Here is a 20355-nt window from a genome sequence, read left to right on the forward strand (position 1 = left end):
AAACAGCAACCATAAATAAGGCTGTAATGAGCTACTTGAGGACAAGGATGAGGCTAGCTAACAAGGCTAGGACTAGAGTCCCCAACTCACCTGGTTTTGCCCATACTGTCCCCGCCTTTATGCCCCTGAAAGCCCCACATCCTGTGAAAGCATTCGATCCTAGGTATATCTGGGTACTGGTCAATCCCCACCTGCTTTGCTTCTGCCTGGCCATGTGCCAGAGAAAACCCCAGGCATCGGCTATGCAAGGGTCTTTGATTGAACTGAGATACACAGGTGGGGTTGGGTGCTACAGGCGACCGATATGCCTATGGGAGTCTTGAATCCGAGTTCTGTCGGGAAACCTACCTGGGCCCTGGGATCTACCATATTTGTCCCAGTGAACATATCAGCATCATGCCCCTCACCTCAGAGATACTCGCAATCCTCATACAATCTAAGGGCAAAGACTGGGGAGGGAAAACTGCTGTGACCCTAGCCACCCCAGCAGAAGGTCATCACACGATGGATGCCATGATCACTGAAACAAGAACGATGCTGCTGATGTGTCCACCTTCCTCTCGTTGGAAAATGTTTCTGTGAGTTATTCTCAAATAGGAAACCATTAAACACATATTTCTAACGATTCCTAACATTTAGGAAACAACTTCCTCATTTATGATTCCCCAGCGACTACGGAAAACTATGTAAACACCAACAAGGAAAGTCCTGCCCATTGGTCTAAAATTCGGGGTCCAGCGCATAAAAGCCCCAGAACCGGAGAAGGCACCAGAATCTGACAACCTCACCTCCAGACAGGACCTGCCCACCTTCCACCACTAACACCATGACCCATTCGTGCTGCTCCTCTTGCTGCCACCCTACGTGCTGCAGGACCACCTGCTGCCGGACCACCTGCTGCCAGCCCACATGCTGTAGGTCCAGCGGCTGTGGGTCCGGCTGCTGCCAGCCTTGCTGCCGCCCAACTTGCTGTCGGACCACCTGTTGCCTGCCCTGCTGCTGTGGGTCCAGCGGCTGTGGACACAACTGCGGTGGGTCTAGTGGCTGTGGGTCGAGCTGCTGCCAGCCTTGCTGCCGCCCAACTTGCTGTCACACCACCTGCTGCAGGACCACCTGCTGTAGGACCACCTGCTGCCAGCCCAGCTGCTGTGGGTCCAGCGGCTGTGGACACAACTGCTGTGGGTCTAGCGGCTGTGGGTCGAGCTGCTGCCAGCCTTGCTGCCGCCCAACTTGCTGTCACACCACCTGCTGCCGGACCACCTGCTGCCAGCCCAGCTGTTGTGGGTCCAGCGGCTGTGGGTCCAGCGGCTGTGGACAAAACTGCTGTGGGTCCCACTACTGCCAGGCAGTTTGCTGTACCCCCGTGTACTGCACGAGAACCTGCTACCACCCCACCTGCTGCTGCCTGCCTGGGTGCCTAGCCCAGGGCTCTGGATCCTGCGGCCAGCCTTCCTGCTGCTGATTGCCTCGCCAAGAACCACCATCTGACTTGCCACTTGGGAACTGGTCACCGCCAAGCGTTGCGGAAAGCCAGCCCGCAATCCCCAACATCTCGGTTAGTCGCCTGCCTGTCTACCATCTTGTGAACCGGCCTGGTGAAGTTGTGGGCCGCTTCTCCCTGATTCGCTTCTTCTTTCCTTCCTCTGGGTCATGTGCCAGCTTCACCCATCCTGATACAGAGTGAGGATCTCTGTTTGGTCTCCATAGTCAAGAACTTTATCCTGTCCCTCTAAATACGTCAGCGAAACAACTCCTCAGGAATGACCTATAACTCGTGGAAACTGCTGAAAGCCCACACGGGTATGTTTCCTTTCTCGGTGTACTCGTGAAGCTTGTACGCCTCTTGCTGCCTGTCATGTTCCCTTTCAATGTCTCCCTAGACGCGGGGAGTCTCACCTGTATCTCTTAATAAATCCCAATCATTTGGAATCCCGTATTGTCTATGTGTTTTTGTACCCTGTTTCCAATGCGAGGTTTTGTACGTACATCTTACATCACATGCAGTGTCCGTGTGGAGCCATACACAGTCCTCCACAAGTCATTATGCGCATTTTCAGCTGAGGAGATTTCACGGTGGAATGTCCCACAGCTGACATGGACACACTCGGATCCAAGACTGTGGTTCGGGCGCTTGCTGAAGCGCACTTACGTTCAGATCTCCAGACGTGGTAGCACACACCCTTAGTCTCAGCACCAGCAACATGTCCGTCCGAGGCCTTCTTTGACCGCACAAGTGTTATTCTCCTGTACAGGCGGGCCATCACTGGCACTACGTTGTAGACATCAGTGTCCTACAACTCAGCCACAGCAGCCATAGGTGAGGACAGCGGGACCTGCCCTTTAGAGCCCTGGGGAACACAGGATGCTCCTGTTGCCTTGGGTGGCATCCAGCCCCTCAGCACTCTTCTGCCTCACATACAGGTGAGCCTGCGGTGTCCTCGTGAGCAACAGAGGCAGCTGAACACGCTTGTGTTTGGGTCGTGCATATCACATTCTTGTTTGGCCTCCTCGTCCCCAGGACCTAATGGTATAGCAAAATGGCATCATGTGATTTTCTGCCAAACCTATGTATCTCCCCTCCCGTGAGGCAGTTTGTCACGGTGATCAAAATGTTGCCCAGAGAGTTGATGAAGCATGGTGTCAGGGCCAGAGAGATCGTGCAATGGGCATGTAGGACTTTGAGTAATCCATGCGCTCTGAACCATCTAAGGAAACAGAATAAGCTCTGGTATATTGTGGAGGAAGTGTGAGCAAACGAGGGGGGGGGGGGGAAACGATGCCTGCTCCGTGGGGGTGAGTTGAATGTGAGGAAGAAAAAAGAGACAACAACGTGTGCATTCCTAGGAGTCAAGGACGCAGGCTGGTGCTCCTGGTCCAGAGGCACTGGTGCCGCGTCAGCACTCAGGGCTGTGAGGCCGATTCAGGCTCCGAGACGAATAGGAGACAGGGCCCCGGGTCACTTCCTGGGAGCAGCGGAGGGACCTCTGATGAGCTTCGAAGGCCCCTATGCAGGACGCATGCCACCATTGGAGACTAGGTACCCAGGATGCTCTGGAGAGACTGCCAAGGCCAAACGTGCCTACCGCTGCTGGTTCTCAAGAGCGCCATGTTGGCAAAATGAGAGGAAAACCTGACACGACCCATGTTTCCGAATATTTGCTGGATGTTGACTAAATCCTTCATGAGCATTCCCTTTAATTCTTGGAGGGATTTGCAAAGTAGGTATTAAGGTTCCCATTGTAGAGGTGAGGAAATTGAGACTGAGTGGGGTAAAGGAATGTCAGAGTTTGGTTTTCCAGAAGCTCCTCTTAAGGAAAGAGTCCAGGAATGTGGATTCTTTGGGGAGGTCATATGGCACTGGTCCGAGTGTGGGGAAGTGTCACAGGGAAGAAACACTTTGAGGCCAGCATCACAGTTTGCAACCAAAGCTTTAACCTGAAAGGTATCTCAGAAACGGTACAACTCCAAACACGCACACACGCGCGCGCGCGAGCGCGCACAAACACGCACACACGCACGCGCACGCGCGCGCGCACACACACACACACACACACACACACACACACAGGGTGAGATTCTCTTATTTCAGCCGTGAGGGAGCTGGAGGCTTTATAAACCCACTCTCCAGAAGCAAGGGTTGAGTGTGTTTTCTCCGTGTGGCATGCTCAGGCAGCCTGACATTCTGCTGCGCGTGCAAAGGGCACTTAGGCATTGAGGTGCAGAGCTGGTAGGCAGAAGTTGTCCCAAACACACCAGTACCCAAGAGATAGGTTTGGTGGCTTCAGACGTCTTTGGCCGACTATGGTTGTCACCATTCATTCCACTGTGTTCTTAATTAGCCGGGCGGATGGAGAAAATCATTGGAAGAAACAGAAGAAGATGGTGGAATATGAATGGGGGGATGAGGAGAGGAGTAGGGAGAAAAGGAGAAGGGAGGGAGGAAGAAAGGAAGCATAGAAGGAAGGGGGTAGAGGGAGGAAGAGAGGGAGAAAGGGAAGAGAAGAAAGAGAGAAACTAAAGAATGAAGGGAAGGAAGGAAGGAAGGAAGGAAGGAAGGAAGGAAGGAAGGAAGGAAAGAAGGCACGGTGCGAGGAAGGGATGGACAGGCATGCAGGGAGGAAGGGAGAAAGGCAGAAAAAGAAAGACAGCCTGACAGAAAAAAGAAAGAGCAACCATAAGTAAAGATGTAATGAGCTACGTGAGGACACTGACGAGGCTAGCTAACAAGGTTAGGACTAGAGTCCCCAACTCACCTGGTTTTGCCCAGACTGCCCCCGCCTTTATGCCCCTGAAAGCCCCCCCTCCGGTGAAAGCGTTCGACCCGAGGAAAATCAGGGGTCCTGTTCAACAAGGACGCATATTGACTGATGCTTGCTTAGTCCCAGAGTACTGCTGCTGCTTCTCCCCACCTGCTTTGCTTCTGCCTTGCCATGTGGCAGAGAAAACCCCAGGCATCGGCTACGCAAGGGTCTTTGATTGAACTGAGATACGCAGGTGGGGTTGGGTGCTACAGGAGACAGATACGCCTGTGGGAGTCTTGAATCCGGCTTCTGTGGGGAAACGGAACTGGGCTCAGGGATCTACCACGTTTGTCCCAGTGAACATATCAGCATCATGCCCCTCACCTCAGAGATACTCGCAATCCACTTACAGTCTAAGGGCAAAGACTGGGGAGGGAACACTGCTGTGAGCCTAGCCACCCCAGCAGAACGTGATCACACGATGGATGCCATGATCACTGAAACAAGAACGATGCGGCTGATGTGCCCACCTTCCTCTCGTTGGAAAATGTTTCTGTGAGTTATTCTCAAATAGGACACCATTAGACACTTATTTTGTAACGATTGCTAACATTTAGGAAACAGCTTCCTCGTTTATGATTCCCCCAGTGACTACGGAAAACGATGTAAACACCAACAAGGAAAGTCCTGCCCATTGGCCTAACCTTCGGGGGTCCAGCGCATAAAAGCCCCAGAACCGGAGGAGGCACCAGAATCGGACAACCTCACCTCCGGACAGGACCTGCCCACCCTCCACCCCTGACACCATGACCCACTCGTGCTGGTCCTCTTGCTGCCAGCCTACGTGCTGCAGGACCACCTGCTGCCGGACCACCTGCTGCCAGCCCAGCGGCTGTGGGTCCAGCGGCCATGGGTCCAGCTGCTGCCAGCCTTGCTGCCGCCCAACTTGCTGTCACACCACCTGCTGCCGGACCACCTGCTGCCAGCCCAGCTGCTGTGGGTGTAGCGGCTGTGGACACAACTGCGGTGGGTCTAGCGGCTGTGGTTCCAGCTGCTGCCAGCCTGGCTGCTGCCCAGCTTGCTGTCACACCACCTGCTGCCGGACCACCTGCTGCCAGCCCAGCTGCTGTGGGTCCAGCGGCTGTGGACACAACTGCGGTGGGTCTAGCGGCTGTGGTTCCAGCTGCTGCCAGCCTTGCTGCTGCCCAACTTGCTGTCATACCACCTGCTGCCGGACCACCTGCTGCCAGCCCAGCTGTTGTGGGTCCAGCGGCTGTGGACAAAACTGATGTGGGTCCCGCTGCTGCCAGCCAGGTTGCTGAACCCCCGTGTACTGCACGAGAACCTGCTACCACCCCACCTGCTGCTGCCTGCCTGGGTGCCTAGCCCAGGGCTCTGGATCCTGCGGCCAGCCTTCCTGCTGCTGATTGCCTCGCCAAGAACCACCATCTGACTTGCCACTTGGGAACTGGTCACCGCCAAGCGTTGCGGAAAGCCAGCCCGCAATCCCCAACATCTCGGTTAGTCGCCTGCCTGTCTACCATCTTGTGAACCGGCCTGGTGAAGTTGTGGGCCGCTTCTCCCTGATTCGCTTCTTCTTTCCTTCCTCTGGGTCATGTGCCAGCTTCACCCATCCTGATACAGAGTGAGGATCTCTGTTTGGTCTCCATAGTCAAGAACTTTATCCTGTCCCTCTAAATACGTCAGCGAAACAACTCCTCAGGAATGACCTATAACTCGTGGAAACTGCTGAAAGCCCACACGGGTATGTTTCCTTTCTCGGTGTACTCGTGAAGCTTGTACGCCTCTTGCTGCCTGTCATGTTCCCTTTCAATGTCTCCCTAGACGCGGGGAGTCTCACCTGTATCTCTTAATAAATCCCAATCATTTGGAATCCCGTATTGTCTATGTGTTTTTGTACCCTGTTTCCAATGCGAGGTTTTGTACGTACATCTTACATCACATGCAGTGTCCGTGTGGAGCCATACACAGTCCTCCACAAGTCATTATGCGCATTTTCAGCTGAGGAGATTTCACGGTGGAATGTCCCACAGCTGACATGGACACACTCGGATCCAAGACTGTGGTTCGGGCGCTTGCTGAAGCGCACTTACGTTCAGATCTCCAGACGTGGTAGCACACACCCTTAGTCTCAGCACCAGCAACATGTCCGTCCGAGGCCTTCTTTGACCGCACAAGTGTTATTCTCCTGTACAGGCGGGCCATCACTGGCACTACGTTGTAGACATCAGTGTCCTACAACTCAGCCACAGCAGCCATAGGTGAGGACAGCGGGACCTGCCCTTTAGAGCCCTGGGGAACACAGGATGCTCCTGTTGCCTTGGGTGGCATCCAGCCCCTCAGCACTCTTCTGCCTCACATACAGGTGAGCCTGCGGTGTCCTCGTGAGCAACAGAGGCAGCTGAACACGCTTGTGTTTGGGTCGTGCATATCACATTCTTGTTTGGCCTCCTCGTCCCCAGGACCTAATGCTATAGTAAAATGGCATCATGTGATTTTCTGCCAAACCTATTTTCTTCCCTCCTGTAAGGCAATTTGTCCCTTCTTCATAAATCTGGACCACTGGTTATCCAGGAAGTATATTTATTGATGTTTTCTTAGTCTCAGTGTGCTCTGTGGCTTCTATCTTCCTCTTTGGTTCTGCTTTCACATTTGAAAAACATGTTGTCAAACATCCTCCACTCATGTGTCTTTGATTGAAATGGGGTACCAAGATGGACTAGGGTGGTACAAGAGGCAGATGACTGTGAAAGGGTTCAATCAGGCTTTGTGAGGAAACAGACTTAGTCTCAGGCATGATTTTAATTCATTACTGTGAACATATCAACATGATGTCCCTCACTTCAGGAACATCCCAATCTGTGTTCAACCTATGGAGCAACCTGGAGATATCTACTGACCTCTCCTACCAACCACACCCCAGGCCAGTAGGAACAATATCACATGATGAAATTATTGTAGCAAGAGTGTTGCTCCTGATGTGATCACCTTGATTTTATCTGCGTATTTATTTTCTTTCCTTCTCTCTTCTTTTTTTTTTTTTTTTTCATAGGCATTGTGCCCAACATGGAGCCCAATGTAGTTCTTGAGCTCATCTTCCTGAGATTAAGACCTTAGCTGGGATCAAGAGTTGGACATTTTTCCAATTAAGCCAACCCGTAATCCTATATCTGAAAATTTTTCTATGAGTCATTCTCAAATAGGAAACACATTTAACACTTATTTTCTGAAAATCATAACATTTAGGGAACAGCTTCCTCATTTTTTCCACACCTTTCCCAGTGATCTTCGAAATCAATGTAAACAATAACAACAACAAGAAAAGCCGTTCCCATGATCCAAACTTCAGGGGTGTATGGCACAAAAGCCTTAGAACAGGAAGGGGCACTAGAATCTGAGAAACTCACCTCTGAACAGGACCTGCTCACCCTCTACCCCTGACACCATGACCCACTCATGTTCCTTCTCTTGCTCCCAGCCTACCTTCTGCAGGACCACCTGCTGTAGATCCAGTGGCTGTGGGTCCAGCTGCTGCCCCAGTTGCTGCTGTACAGCTTGCTCCCAGCCAGATTGCTCTATCCCTGTGTACTGCAAGGGAACCTACTACCACCCCACGTGCTCCTGCCTGCCTGGGCGCCTAGCTCAAGGTTGTGCATTCAGCTGTTGTCAGCCTACTGCCGCCCAACCTGCTACCACAGCCCCTGCTGCAGGACTACCTGCTGCTGCACTGTGTGTGTGTCCAGCTCTTTCTAGCCTTCCTGCTGCTGATCGACTTGTTGTAGACCCACCACTGACCGAAGATATATTTCTAGACCAGTTCACCAAAGTTGCTGTTCCTGTAAGAACTTTCTCCCTAAACTTTACTGGGAACACATGCTTATTCTTCACTTTCATCATCTTTTACTGCAATGCTTGTGATTCTATTAAGGGAATGAAGTCTACTTAAATTTGATCTTATTCTTATTTTCTCTTGATCACTGTAAGAATTGCTGATCTACTCCATCTGGTCAACTCCAGATGCTGGTCAACATCTGTTGATTCATAGTTTCAGCCTTGGAAACGTGACCATCACTTTTCACTTCTATGGCATTTAAATTGTCTTTTTATTTTATTTTTTGTTTACATTTTATTTAGTTAACATATAGTGAAATATTGGTTTCAAGAATAGAATTCAGTGATTCACCACTTACATACAACATCCAGTGCCCATCACAGCAAGTGCCCTCCTTAATACCTGTTACCCATCAAGCCTATCTCCCTCCCTCCTCCCTCTGTCAGACCATAGTTTGTTCTCTATCATTAAGAGTCTCTTGTGGTTTATTTCTCTCTCTCTTCTCTTTTTTACCCTCCTCAATGTTCATGTGTTTTATTTCTTAAATTCCACATATGAGTGAAATTATATGGTATTTGTCTTCCTCTGAATATTTCACTTAGCAGAGTACATTCTAGATCCATCCACATCATTGCAAATGGCAAGATTTCATTCTTTTTGGTGGCTGAGAAATATTCTATTGTATATATATACCACATCTTCTTTATCCATTCATCAATCGATGGACTTTTGGGTTCTCTCCATAGTTTGGCTATTGCTGATAATGCTGCTATAAACATTAGGGTGCATGTACCCCTTCAAATTTGTATTTTTGTGTCCTTTGGGTAAATACCTAATAGTGCACTTGCTGGGTCATAGGGTAGTTCTATGTTCAGTTTTTTAAGGAACCTCCATACTATTTTCCAGAATGGCAGCATCAGTTTGCATTCCCACAAACACCTGTTGTTTCTTGTGTTGTTAAGTCTAGCCATTCTGACAGGTGTGAGGTAATATCTCATTGTGGTTTTGATTTGTATTTCCCTGATGGTGAGTAATGTTGAGCATCTTTTCATGTGTCTGTTAGCCATCTGGATGTCTTTTTTTTTTTTTTTTTTGAGAGACAGAGACAGAGACAGAGAGACGGAGCACAAGCAGGAGACGGGCAGAGAGAGAGGGAGACACAGAATCCGAAGCAGGCTCCAGGCTCTGAGCTATCAGCACAGAGCCCAACATGGGCCTCAAACTCATAAACCACGAGATCATGACCTGAGCTGAAGTCAGTAGCTTAACTGACTGACTGAGTGAGCCACCCTAGCAGCCCGGATGTCTTTTTTAGAAAAGTGTCTCTTCATGTTTTCTGCCCATTTCTTATCTGGATTATTTGCTTTTTGGTGTTGAGTTTGCTAAGTTCTTTATGGATTTTGGATACTAACCCTTTATCAGATATATCATTTGCAAATATTGTCTCCATTCTGTAGTCTGCCTTTTAGTTTTGTTGGTTGCTTCCTTCACTGTGCAGAAGGTTTTTATCTTGATGAAGTCCCAATAGTTCGTGTTTGCTTTTGTTTCTCTTGCCTTTGGTAACGTGTCTAGTAAGAAATTGCTCTGACTGAGGTCACAGAGGTTGCTGCCTGTGTTCTCCTCTAGGATTTTGATGGTTTCCTATATCATAGGCCAGTATCCCTGATGAACATGGATGCAAAAATTCTCAACAAGATACTAGAGAATCTAGTTCAATAGTACATTAAAAGAATTATTCACCATGATCAAGTGGGATTTGTTTGCAGGACTGGTTCAGTATTCACAAATCAATGTGACACACCACATTAGTAAAAGAAAGGATAAGAATCATAAGAATCATCTATCATCAATAGATGCATAAAAAGCATTTGACAAAATACATCCATTCTTTATAAAAACCCTCAACAAAGTAGGGTTAGATGACACATACCTCAATGTCATAAAGGCCGTATATAAACTACCCACAGCTAATACCATCCTAAGTGAGGAAAAACTGAGAGCCTTTCCTCTATGGTCAGAAACAAGACAAGGATGTCCATTCTCACCATTACTATTTAACGTAGTGCTGGAAGTCTTAGCCTTAGAAATCAGACACAAAAAGCAATAAAAAGCATCCAAATCAGCAAGGAGGACATCAAACTTCCACTGTCACAGATGACATGATACTCTATGTAGAAAACCCAAAAAACTCCACCAAAAAATTGCTAGAACTAATATGTGAATTCAGCAAAGTCACAGGATATAAAATCAACATGCAAAAATCTGTTGTATTTCTATACACCAATAAATAAGCAGCAGAAAAAGATATCAAGGAATCGATTCTATTTGCAATTGCACCAAAAACAATAAGATATCTAGGAATAAACCTAACCAAAGAGGTAAAAAATCTGTATTCTGAAAACTATAGAACACTTATGAAAGAAATTGAGGACACAAAGAAATGGAAAAGCATTCATTGCTCACATATTGGAAAGACAAACACTGTTAAAATGTCTATACTACCAAAAGCAATCTACACATTTAATGCAATCCCTATCAAAATACCACCAGCATTTTTCAAGGAGCCAGAACAAACAATCCAAAAATTTGTATGGAACCACAGAAGACCCTAAATAGCCAAAGCAATCCTGAAAAAGAAAAACAAAACTAGAAGCATCACTATTCCAGATTTCAAGCTATATTACAAAGTTGTAGTCATCAAGATAGTATGGCACTGGTACGAAAACAGACACATAATGCAACAGAATAGAAAACCCAGAAATGGACCCACAACTATATGGTCAACTAATCTTTGACAAAGCAGGAAAGAATATCCAATGGAAAAAAGACAGTCTCTTAAACAAAAAGTGTTGGGAAAACTGGATGAGGACATGCAGAAGAATGAAACTGGACCACTTTCTTACACCATACACAAAAATAAATTCAAAATGGATGAAAAACATAAATGTGAGACCAGAAACCATTAAACAAATTGTTTTTAAGTTTGTTTTTGGTGGGGGGAGGGAAAGAGAGACAGAGAGAGAGAAAATGTGAGTGGGGAGGAGCAGAGAGAGAGGGAGAGAAACCCAAGCAGATTCCATGCTCTCAGGGCAGAGCCCAATGTGGGCTCAAACTCGCAAACCATGAGATCATGATGTGAGTCAAAATCAAGAGTTGGAGCTTAACTGACTGAGCCAGCCAGGTGCCCCTAAACAACCTCTTACATGTGTATATTTAGCTCTCCACAGTGATCATTATTGATCATCTTTTTAGATATATGCATTATATTTAGTAGCTTCTCCCAGGTTACTAAACTCTTCACAATGACTGAATTTTCTTCTTTCCATTCTTTCCTAATAAAATCTGTATTATCCTGCATCCAATGTTTGTGTGTTTGTGCGTTTGTGTGCATTTCCTTTATGAATTCCTTTTTGAAGCTTTCCTTTGGGTTTCATTCTTTTTTGGGGGGGGGGGGTCATTCTATATTTAATATCTCATTCAGTTATCACTATAGTCCTACAAATTAGGCAGAGCCAAGATTATAATTCCATTATCATTCTCAGTTCAAGGATCAGGAAATTATTTGCCATACAGCTATTAATTGACATAAGCAAGTCCTTTTATTTCAGGTCAAAGATATTTTTATTTACCTTTCCATAAGTAGAAATAACACTAGTGATGGGGCATGGGGAAGACATACATTTTGAATTATTTCTCTAACAATGGAAATAAAACTACTTCAGTCTACAAAGACCTTCCTAAATATTCTTCCCACCTTTATTACCAGTAAAGACTGCCTTTAAGAGTTTTAGTTAATGAAGGGAGGCTTTACATCTCTGGGTTCTAATCTGCCACTAGTGCAATCTGTCACCAAAAGTAACCTGAGTATCATTGGCCCCAAAAGTGTTCCTGGCCTTATTCTTGACTAAAGGACCCTCTTCTTTGATGTTATGGATTGGCATACTGGTATCATTTCATTCATCCTAACAGAAATTGGGATGAAGAATTACACTGGGAAAGAACACAAGCTCAGGCCACAATTCCTCGTCTCCCAAACTTTGAGGCAATTTGGTCTCCTCACCTGGACATTGTTAACAGATAAGTTTGTAGAGGCCTGAGAACTGAAGTACCCTGCAATATGCATATAACCCTTTTACCCCATCATAATTTTTGAGCTGTAAATGGAAAGAGAACAATTTATTGTGTTCTATGAGATAAAGACACATAAGCTAAAGGAAATCAAAATCAGAATTTTCAGGAAAAAGAGGAAAAAAGAGAAATGAAAAAAAGGAGAAGAAAGAATGCACTATCCAAACCCAAGATGGACATTAAGTTAGTTCCCAAGTGGAAGAAACCTGGATTTTTGTATTAAAAGCTGAATAATAAAGACAATAGCTAAGGCACCCAGCAGTACAAGGGTTAATATGGCTCTGTACAGAAAATAAGCAATTTTAATTATAACCATCTTCTTAAGAGATATAAAAATTCTTTGGATTAGTTAACACACTAGATGTGACAGAGAGTGTGATCTTCCTAGAGGGTATATTGAATATTTTGCCAGATTACTAAACTTTACAATGTGGAGAATGGATGGGAAGAATTAGTAACATTTCCTGAGGGCCTACCACACACTGGCTACTGAGATAGATGCTTTATCTGCACTATCTTTCATTCTCACACAACCCTGAAAAATGGGTATTATTGCCCCCCATATTAGAGCTGAGGAAATCAGTGTTGAATAATGTAACTTGTAGGAAATTGCATGAACATCAAAACCATCTTGGCTTCAAAAACAAAGTTTTTCTGTGGGGTACAGATGAAATCATAAAGATATAAATCAGTGGAACCCAATTGAGAGTCCAGAAAGAGACACACACTTATTATGCATTGATTTTTGAAGAAAGGTGCCAAGTTAATATGCAGAGCAAGTGTGATCTTTTAAACAAATGGTGCTGGAACAATTAAACATCCACAGGCAAAAAAAAAAAAAAAAAAAAAAAAGAATTTCAACCTGTAGTTTGTATCATATACAAAAGCCTATTCAAATGGATTGTAGACCTAAATTTAAAGCCCCAAACTACAAAACTTCTGGACGGAAACAGGAAAAAATTCTGTAGAGCTTCTAGCTTCCACCCCCACCCCATTAAGGAACCTGCTTTTGTCATGTCACTTGTAAGATGCTTCTAGTTTGCATTATCCATTTGCTGTACTAAGATCCCTCGACAATTGTGCAACTATTCATCTCCAATTTTATCTTCAACTGTAAGTTCTTTATCATGGAAGAGAAGATGATAGATCTTGATTATGAGAATTAGAATCATATAGAAGAGTATTCAAATTCCGGTTCTGCTACTCACTAGCTATGTGTTTTGGGGAAAATATAGACTATGTTTATGCCCCTTTATGAAAGTTTCTCCTGTATTTTGTGTCATCTGTCCTTTATGTATCTTTATTTTTCCCACTTCCACCTTAAATAGTATGTCCACCCATGGATTAGTCTGGAATCATTTCTTTCTCTTTTTTCCCCTCCTTTATTTTTAAAATATTTTTGAATGTTTATTTGTTTTTGAGAGAGAGAGAGAAACAGAGTTGAGCGGTGGAGGGGCAGAGAGAGGAAGACACAGAATCTGAAGCAGTTCCAGGCTCTGAGCTGTCAGCACAGAGCCCAATGTGGGGCTTGAACCCACAAGCCATAAGATCATGACCTGAGCGGAAGTTGGACGCTTAATCAACTGAGCCACCCAGACGCCCCTTTTTCCTTTCCTTTATTATGTCAGCCAGTCTTTAGGCAGATATCTCTATAAGAGATCACAATTCTTATGTTTTCAAGGAATACAGCAGAAATAAATCTTATTCAAAATCCTTAAAAACATAGAATGTATCTTTCTTTCCCTCAATAACCTTGGTTCTGCCTCCTTTATTTATCCTTGTGTCCATGACTTAGCATAAACTATACCTCAAATTTATAAATTAAACCTCCAGATCAAGGCACTATCAAGAAACAATATCACATCCAGAGTTTGGTGCTGACTTCAGTGATACATGACTAAAGGGTACATGATTTGTTTACAAGCACATTTGATTCCTGTGGAAACCTAAAGTAATATGACATATGATCATGGAATACCTTGAATTTTATCAACTGATAGACTTGGTAGCAGCTATTATGCCACATACAGAATTTTTACTACAACAGATCAACAATTTCTGGCCTGAAAAGGCAGTGGAGAGTGGATATACTCCCAGTGAAAAGAACTGTGAGCAGCACACATGGCTATGCATTTTGTTTGAAGGAAAATGGACTGAGGGAATGGTGTTCATGGCCTGTTGGCAAGTGGTAAAAAGCTTGATTGCTTGGTCTGAGATCTGAAAGCAGCAAGGTTGAAAGATTAGAGAATCACTAGACAGAGTTGGGTGTGTGGACATAAAGTGTTCCCTCTCTATGTCCCCAAATCACTGCCCACCAGAGAGTATCCATCTCTTGAGAGGCTTTGGATGAGTCTGGGATAATGTGCCCCATTTCTCTCCTCAGATGCTCCAGTACTTACACAGGAAACCATGAACTGAGTAGCCACATTGGCATGAATAGAGGCTTTGCATGGAACCAACAGCATGTGCTCTCTGTTGCCATGACTGTCTCTGCTGAATGTGCTGTTTTTCAGCAGCAGAGACTGATGTCAAGCCCTTAATTGGATAACATCCCTCCTGAAAATGAACCATACCACATTGAAGCAAGTTGGTTTAAAGTTTAAAGGATGCTACAGGATCTGTGTTTTGCAGGGAATTACTTAATTCTTTTTTGCTCTAAAAAGGTACTCAGGAGAAGGAAGCCTTACAAGAATTTGATTTACGTGATACCAAAGGACAAATCCAATAAATGAGTCTCTCTCTCATGAGGACACAATGGATGCTCAAAATTATTTGATGCAGAAGAATTACCCAAGGGTCAAGCCTGAGACAGAAGATTTCCCTGAATGCATGAGAGCTCTTAAAGGCAGCCACTGCTTGTCGACTGAAACATCTGCTCATTGATGCACACTGAGGTATGGGGCACTGATTTGGGAAGAACTTGGTAAACACAAGTATTATCTGCATACATAAGGGAATATTCCTTCCATTGTTAGGAATCAGGTGAAATGCATACCTTGCTGGTATTCAGTCCCAGTTTCACCTCAACTTGTCCTGATAGGTAAATGTATGTGCTCTTGAATAGGAGCAGAAAAGCCAGTCTTTAACTTGAATCTGTTCATTTTTACCTACATACCATCACACAGTGAAATTTTCTCTTCTGAAAAATGGAAAATCTTACTTGAGAGATGCTGTCATAGGGCCCAGAATAGACAATGCATGAGATATGCAATATGTATATAGGTCCCTATGTCAGGAATGCTGCACAGTAAAATGAAACACAACTTGGGATGAAAATGACACAGATTTATTAAGAAATATAGGAAAGAGTTCCTGTGTCTATGAAGAAAATTCCAAGTGATCATGGAAAGAATAAAGTGGATTATATAAATCATAAATACATTAAAATGAAACATGATAAGATGATTATTATGAAGATAGTTGCAGAAACCTAAGAAAAACTCATGAGATTTGTTTGAGTTACATGGAGGGGGAAGATGAAGATCATGATTCAGTGTCAAAGCAGAGACCAATGCTTCATATTGAGGATTCACCAAAGTGGCACATGATTCATCTACACAGGAGGAAGAGAACTGGAGAAAGTACTCTGCACTCTATCAAGCTGATTCACAAGTTCTCAAACAGACATATGAGTAACAGGAATTAAGGTGATAGTATGCTGGTTCTCAGCAAAGTCTAGGAAGTGAATTTGTTCTCCAGAGCAAAGTTGGTTAACAAAGGTTCTGTGCAGAGGAGAGTGGTTTGTGAGGAGGCAGTCAGTGGCAGGAAGGCTGGCAGCAGTTAGACACACAACAAGGACCCCAGCAGGTGGTCCTATGGCAAGTGGTCTGACAGCAAGTTGGGCGGCAGCAAGGCTGGCAGCAGCTGGACCCCCAGCACGTGGGCTGGCAGCAGGTGGTCCTGCAGCACGTAGGCTGGCAGCAAGAGGAGCAGCACGAGTGGGTCATGGTGTCAGGGGTGGAGGGTGGGCAGGTCCTGTCCAGATGTGAATTTCTCTGATTCTGGTGCCTCCTCCTGATCTGCGGCTTTTATGCATTGGATCCCCCAGAGTTAGAACAATAAGTAGGATTTACCTTGCTGTTGTTCATGCTGTTTTCAATAGTCACTGGGGGGATAATAAAAGAGGAAGCTATTCCCTAAATGTTATTATGATCTTCAGAGAATACATGTTTAATGTGTTTCCTATTTGAGAATAACTCATGGAAACATTTTCAGATGAAAGCAAGATGGTCACATCAGCAGCAACACTCTTGCTACAATAATTTCATTATATGATATAGTTCCCACTAGCCTGGGATGTGGTTAGTGGGTCAGTTCAGTGGTCTTTCCCCAGTGCTGGTCCTTACATTGCATGTAGATTGGGAATATTTCTGAGGTGAGGAGTGTGATGTTGATGCGCTCACAGTGATGAATTAAAATCATGCCTGAGACCAAGTCTGTTTCCTCACAAAAGCCTGATTCAATATTTTCACAGGCATCTGTCTCTTGTAGCCCCCTAGTCCATCTTGGTATCCAACTTCAATCAAAGACACGAGTGGAGGATGTCTGACATCATTTCTTCCACATGTCCAGGCAGAATCAAGCAGATAGATAGAAGCCACAGTAGTACACTAAGACTAAGAAAGCATCAATCAACATACTTCCTGGATGACCAGTAGTCCTGATTTGCCCAGAAATGAAGTCTTTCCCAGGATATGGGACTTTCAGTGATATAACTGGAGCAGTTTGGGAAAACCAGGATGAAGTGACATGACAGCATCCTTCCTTCCTTCCTTCCTTCCTTCCTTCCTTCCTTCCTTCCTTCCTTCCTTCTTCTTCCTTCCTTCTTTCTTCTTTCTTCTTTCCTTCCTTCTTTCTCTCTCACTCTACCTTCCTCTCTCCCTGCCTACCTCCTCCTCCTCTTTTACCTCTTCTCTTTTCCTCCTCTGTCTTCTCCTTATAAAAATTGTATCTGTCCACCATCCTTCAGAGTAAATATTGGGTGTGAGGGAAGAAAACTGTAGACTACAGATGATGTCTTGAATATGCCATCATTATAACTTGTATATTAGTGTGTTTGGGACAATTTCTACACACCAGATTTGCATCTCTATGTCTAAGGGCTCTTTTCATGACAGTAGAATGTCATGCTGCCTGTGGGTGCCACACTGAGAAAACACTTAGCCCTTGTTCTGGAGATTTGGCTTATGCGACTTCAGGTCTCTTGCTCCTGAAATAGGGGAATCCCTACATGGGTGTTTGACATTATTTCTGATATATTTCTCAGGATTAAGCTTCATTTGAAAACTGTGACACTGGCCTCCTCTCCATGTCACTACCTCACACTCCTACCTGTGTGATCTGACCTCCCCAAAGAAACTACATTCACTGGATCTTTTCTTCAGAGTAGCTTCTGGGAGAAACCAAACTCTGACATTACTTTACCCTGCTCAGTCTCAATTTCTGATCTATACAATGGGAGACTTAACCTACTGTGACATTTCCTTCAAGAATTAAAATTAATGTAAATGAAGCATTTGGTCAATACCTAGCAAGTAGTAGGCAACATGAGTCATGTCAGTTCTTCAGCTGGTCATGAAAACACCCAGTTCTTAAGAACCAGTAGTAGGCAAGTTTGGTCTTAGCAGTCCCTCCAGAGCATCCTGGATACCTAGTCTCCAACATTGACATGTGTCCTGGACATGAGGCTTTACAGCTCATCAGAGGTCCCTCCACTGCTCCCAGGAGGTGACCCAGGGCATAGTCTCATATTCCTCTCAGAGCCTGAATCAAGAATCACATTCCTGAGTGCTGAGGTAGCACCATTAGTTCAGGAACAGAAGCACCAGCCTTCTGTCTAAATGACTTCTATGAATGCCCACCTTTTTTTCTCTTTCTCCTTCCTCACATTCTTCTCCCCCCTGCAATAGGCATCTTTATTTTCCTCAAATGCTTCATAGTTCCTTCACAAAATAATGGAGGGTGTTTGTTCCCTTAGATGGTTCAGAGCTCATGGATTACTCAAAGTCATACATGCCCATTCCATGGTCTCTCAGTCCTTGATTCATCCTTCCTTAATTGTCTGGGTAACATTTTGATCATGATGACAAATTGCCTTATAGTTGGGAAGCATAATATGTTTGGCAGAAAATTACCTCATACCTTTGTACTCTGCAATTAGGTCCTGAAGACCCAAGGAGTCATATAAGAATGTGATTTCCACAATCCAAAAACAAGTGTGTTCAGCTATGTCTCTTTCTCAGGAGGATGCCACATCCTCACCTGTATGTGATGCAGAGGAGTGCTGAGAGGCTGGACGGCACCCAAGGCAACAAAGGATCCTATGATCATAAGAGCTGTAAAGGGCAGGTCCTACTGCCCTCACATTGGCTGCTGAAGGCTGATCTGTAGGACACTGATGTCTGCAACTTAGTTCCAGACATCACCTGCATATATAGGAGAACAATACTTCCATGGTCAAAGAAGACACTCGAATGAACATCTTGCTGGTTTTAACACTCAAGGTGTTTTCTAAATCATCTGGAGTTATGAATGTAAGTGCACTTAAGCAAGGTTATAAGACGCAGTCTGAGATAGAAGTCTGTCCATATCAACATATGATATTCCCCTGTGAAATACATTCATCTGAAAATGGAGATTAAAATGTGTGGGGGCCTGTATCAGACTCCAACGGACACTGCATGTGATATGCAGTCTATGTATGAATCCCTATATTGGGAACACTGCACAATAAAACAAAGACAATATGGGATGCCGTATGGTATAGGATTTATTAAGAAATATAAGTGAGACTCCCTGCATCTAAGGAGACATTGAAAGAAACCATGACAGGAAGAAAGCAGCATACAAGAACCAAGAGTACACTGAGAAAGAAAACATATTAGAGTAGACTTTTCATAGTTGCAAAAACCTGTATGTCAATTATGAGGATTTGTTTCTCTAAGGTACTTTGAGGGACAGGATGAAGATCTTGACTATGCACTCAAAACAGGCCTCATGACAGGATCAGAATGCATGAAGCTGGCAGGTGACCCATAAGAAGATGGAAGAAGAGAATCAGGGAGAGGGAGTCCACACTTTATCAAGCTGATTCACAAGCTTGTAAAAAAGAGAGATAAATAACAGAGATATTGGGTATTGCATGCTGGCTTTCTGTAACGTTGAGCAGTGACTATTTCCCAAATGGTAAATCAGATGGTGGTTCTTGGCGAGGCAATCAGCAGCAGGAGGGCTGGCAGCAGGATCCACAGCCTTGGGCTAGGCACCCAGGCAGGCAGCAGCAGGTGGGGTGGTAGCAGGTTCTCGTGCAGTACACGGGGGTACAGCAAACTGGCTGGCAGCAGTGGGACCCACAGCAGTTTTGTCCACAGCCGCTGGACCCACAGCCGCTGGACCCACAACAGCTGGGCTGGCAGCAGGTGGTCCGGCAGCAGGTGGTGTGACAGCAAGTTGGGCGGCAGCAAGGCTGGCAGCAGCTCGACCCACAGCCGCTAGACCCACCGCAGTTGTGTCCACAGCCGCTACACCCACAGCAGCTGGGCTGGCAGCAGGTGGTCCTACAGCAGGTGGTCCTGCAGCAGGTGGTGTGACAGCAAGTTGGGCGGCAGCAAGGCTGGCAGCAGCTGGACCCACAGCCGCTGGACCCACAGCATGTGGGCTGGCAGCAGGTGGTCCGGCAGCAGGTGGTCCTGCAGCACGTAGGCTGGCAGCAAGAGGAGCAGCACGAGTGGGTCATGGTGTCAGGGGTGGAAGGTGGGCAGGTCCTGTCCGGAGGTGAGGTTGTCAGATTTTGGTGCCTCCTCCGGATCTGGGGCTTTTATGGCTGGACCCCCGAAGGTTAGACCAATGGGAAGGACTTTCCTTGTTGGTGTTTACGTTGTTTTCCATAGTCACTGGGGGCAATCATAAATGAGGAAGTTGTTTCCTAAATGTTAGGAATTGTTACAAAATAAGTGTTTAATGTGTTTCCTATTTGAGAATAACAGAAACATTTTCAGATTAAAGGAAATTTGTCACATCAGCAGCATCATTCTTGCTTCAATGATCATTGCATCCATCATGTGATCAAGTTCTGCTGGTCTGGGTAGGGTCAGAGCAGTGTTCCCTCCCCAGCCTTGATCCTTATATTATATT

At 45.4% G+C, this 20355-nt stretch overlaps 3 protein-coding genes across 3 annotated transcripts in view; 2 read left to right on the forward strand and 1 right to left on the reverse strand.

Moving 5' to 3' along the window:
* Positions 1-826: 826 nt before the first annotated feature.
* On the forward strand, positions 827-1462 carry LOC115501329 (keratin-associated protein 9-2). The gene has a single exon (XM_030296361.1). It carries the CDS (start codon positions 827-829, stop codon positions 1460-1462), a length of 636 nt encoding a protein of 211 aa, XP_030152221.1.
* Positions 1463-5047: 3585 nt separating this feature from the next.
* LOC115501568 (keratin-associated protein 4-9-like) overlaps positions 5048-20355 on the forward strand; it is a 46672-nt gene continuing 31364 nt past the window's right edge. Inside the window, 1 exon segment of the mRNA XM_030296677.2 lies at positions 5048-5560. Within this exon segment, the coding sequence (XP_030152537.2) occupies positions 5048-5560 (513 nt within the window).
* LOC115501566 (keratin-associated protein 9-9-like) lies at positions 19439-19957 on the reverse strand. Its single transcript, XM_030296674.1, has one exon. The coding sequence runs from the start codon at positions 19955-19957 to the stop codon at positions 19439-19441; it is 519 nt and encodes a 172-aa protein (XP_030152534.1).

Source organism: Lynx canadensis, chromosome E1 (genome assembly GCF_007474595.2).
Source record: "Lynx canadensis isolate LIC74 chromosome E1, mLynCan4.pri.v2, whole genome shotgun sequence".
Taxonomy (NCBI): Eukaryota; Metazoa; Chordata; class Mammalia; order Carnivora; family Felidae; genus Lynx; species Lynx canadensis.

Coding starts and splice junctions, on each gene's coding strand:
- LOC115501566 (XM_030296674.1), bottom strand. CDS start 19,957: ATGACCCACTCGTGCTGCTCCTCTTGCTGCCAGCCTACGTGCTGCAGG.
- LOC115501329 (XM_030296361.1), top strand. CDS start 827: ATGACCCATTCGTGCTGCTCCTCTTGCTGCCACCCTACGTGCTGCAGG.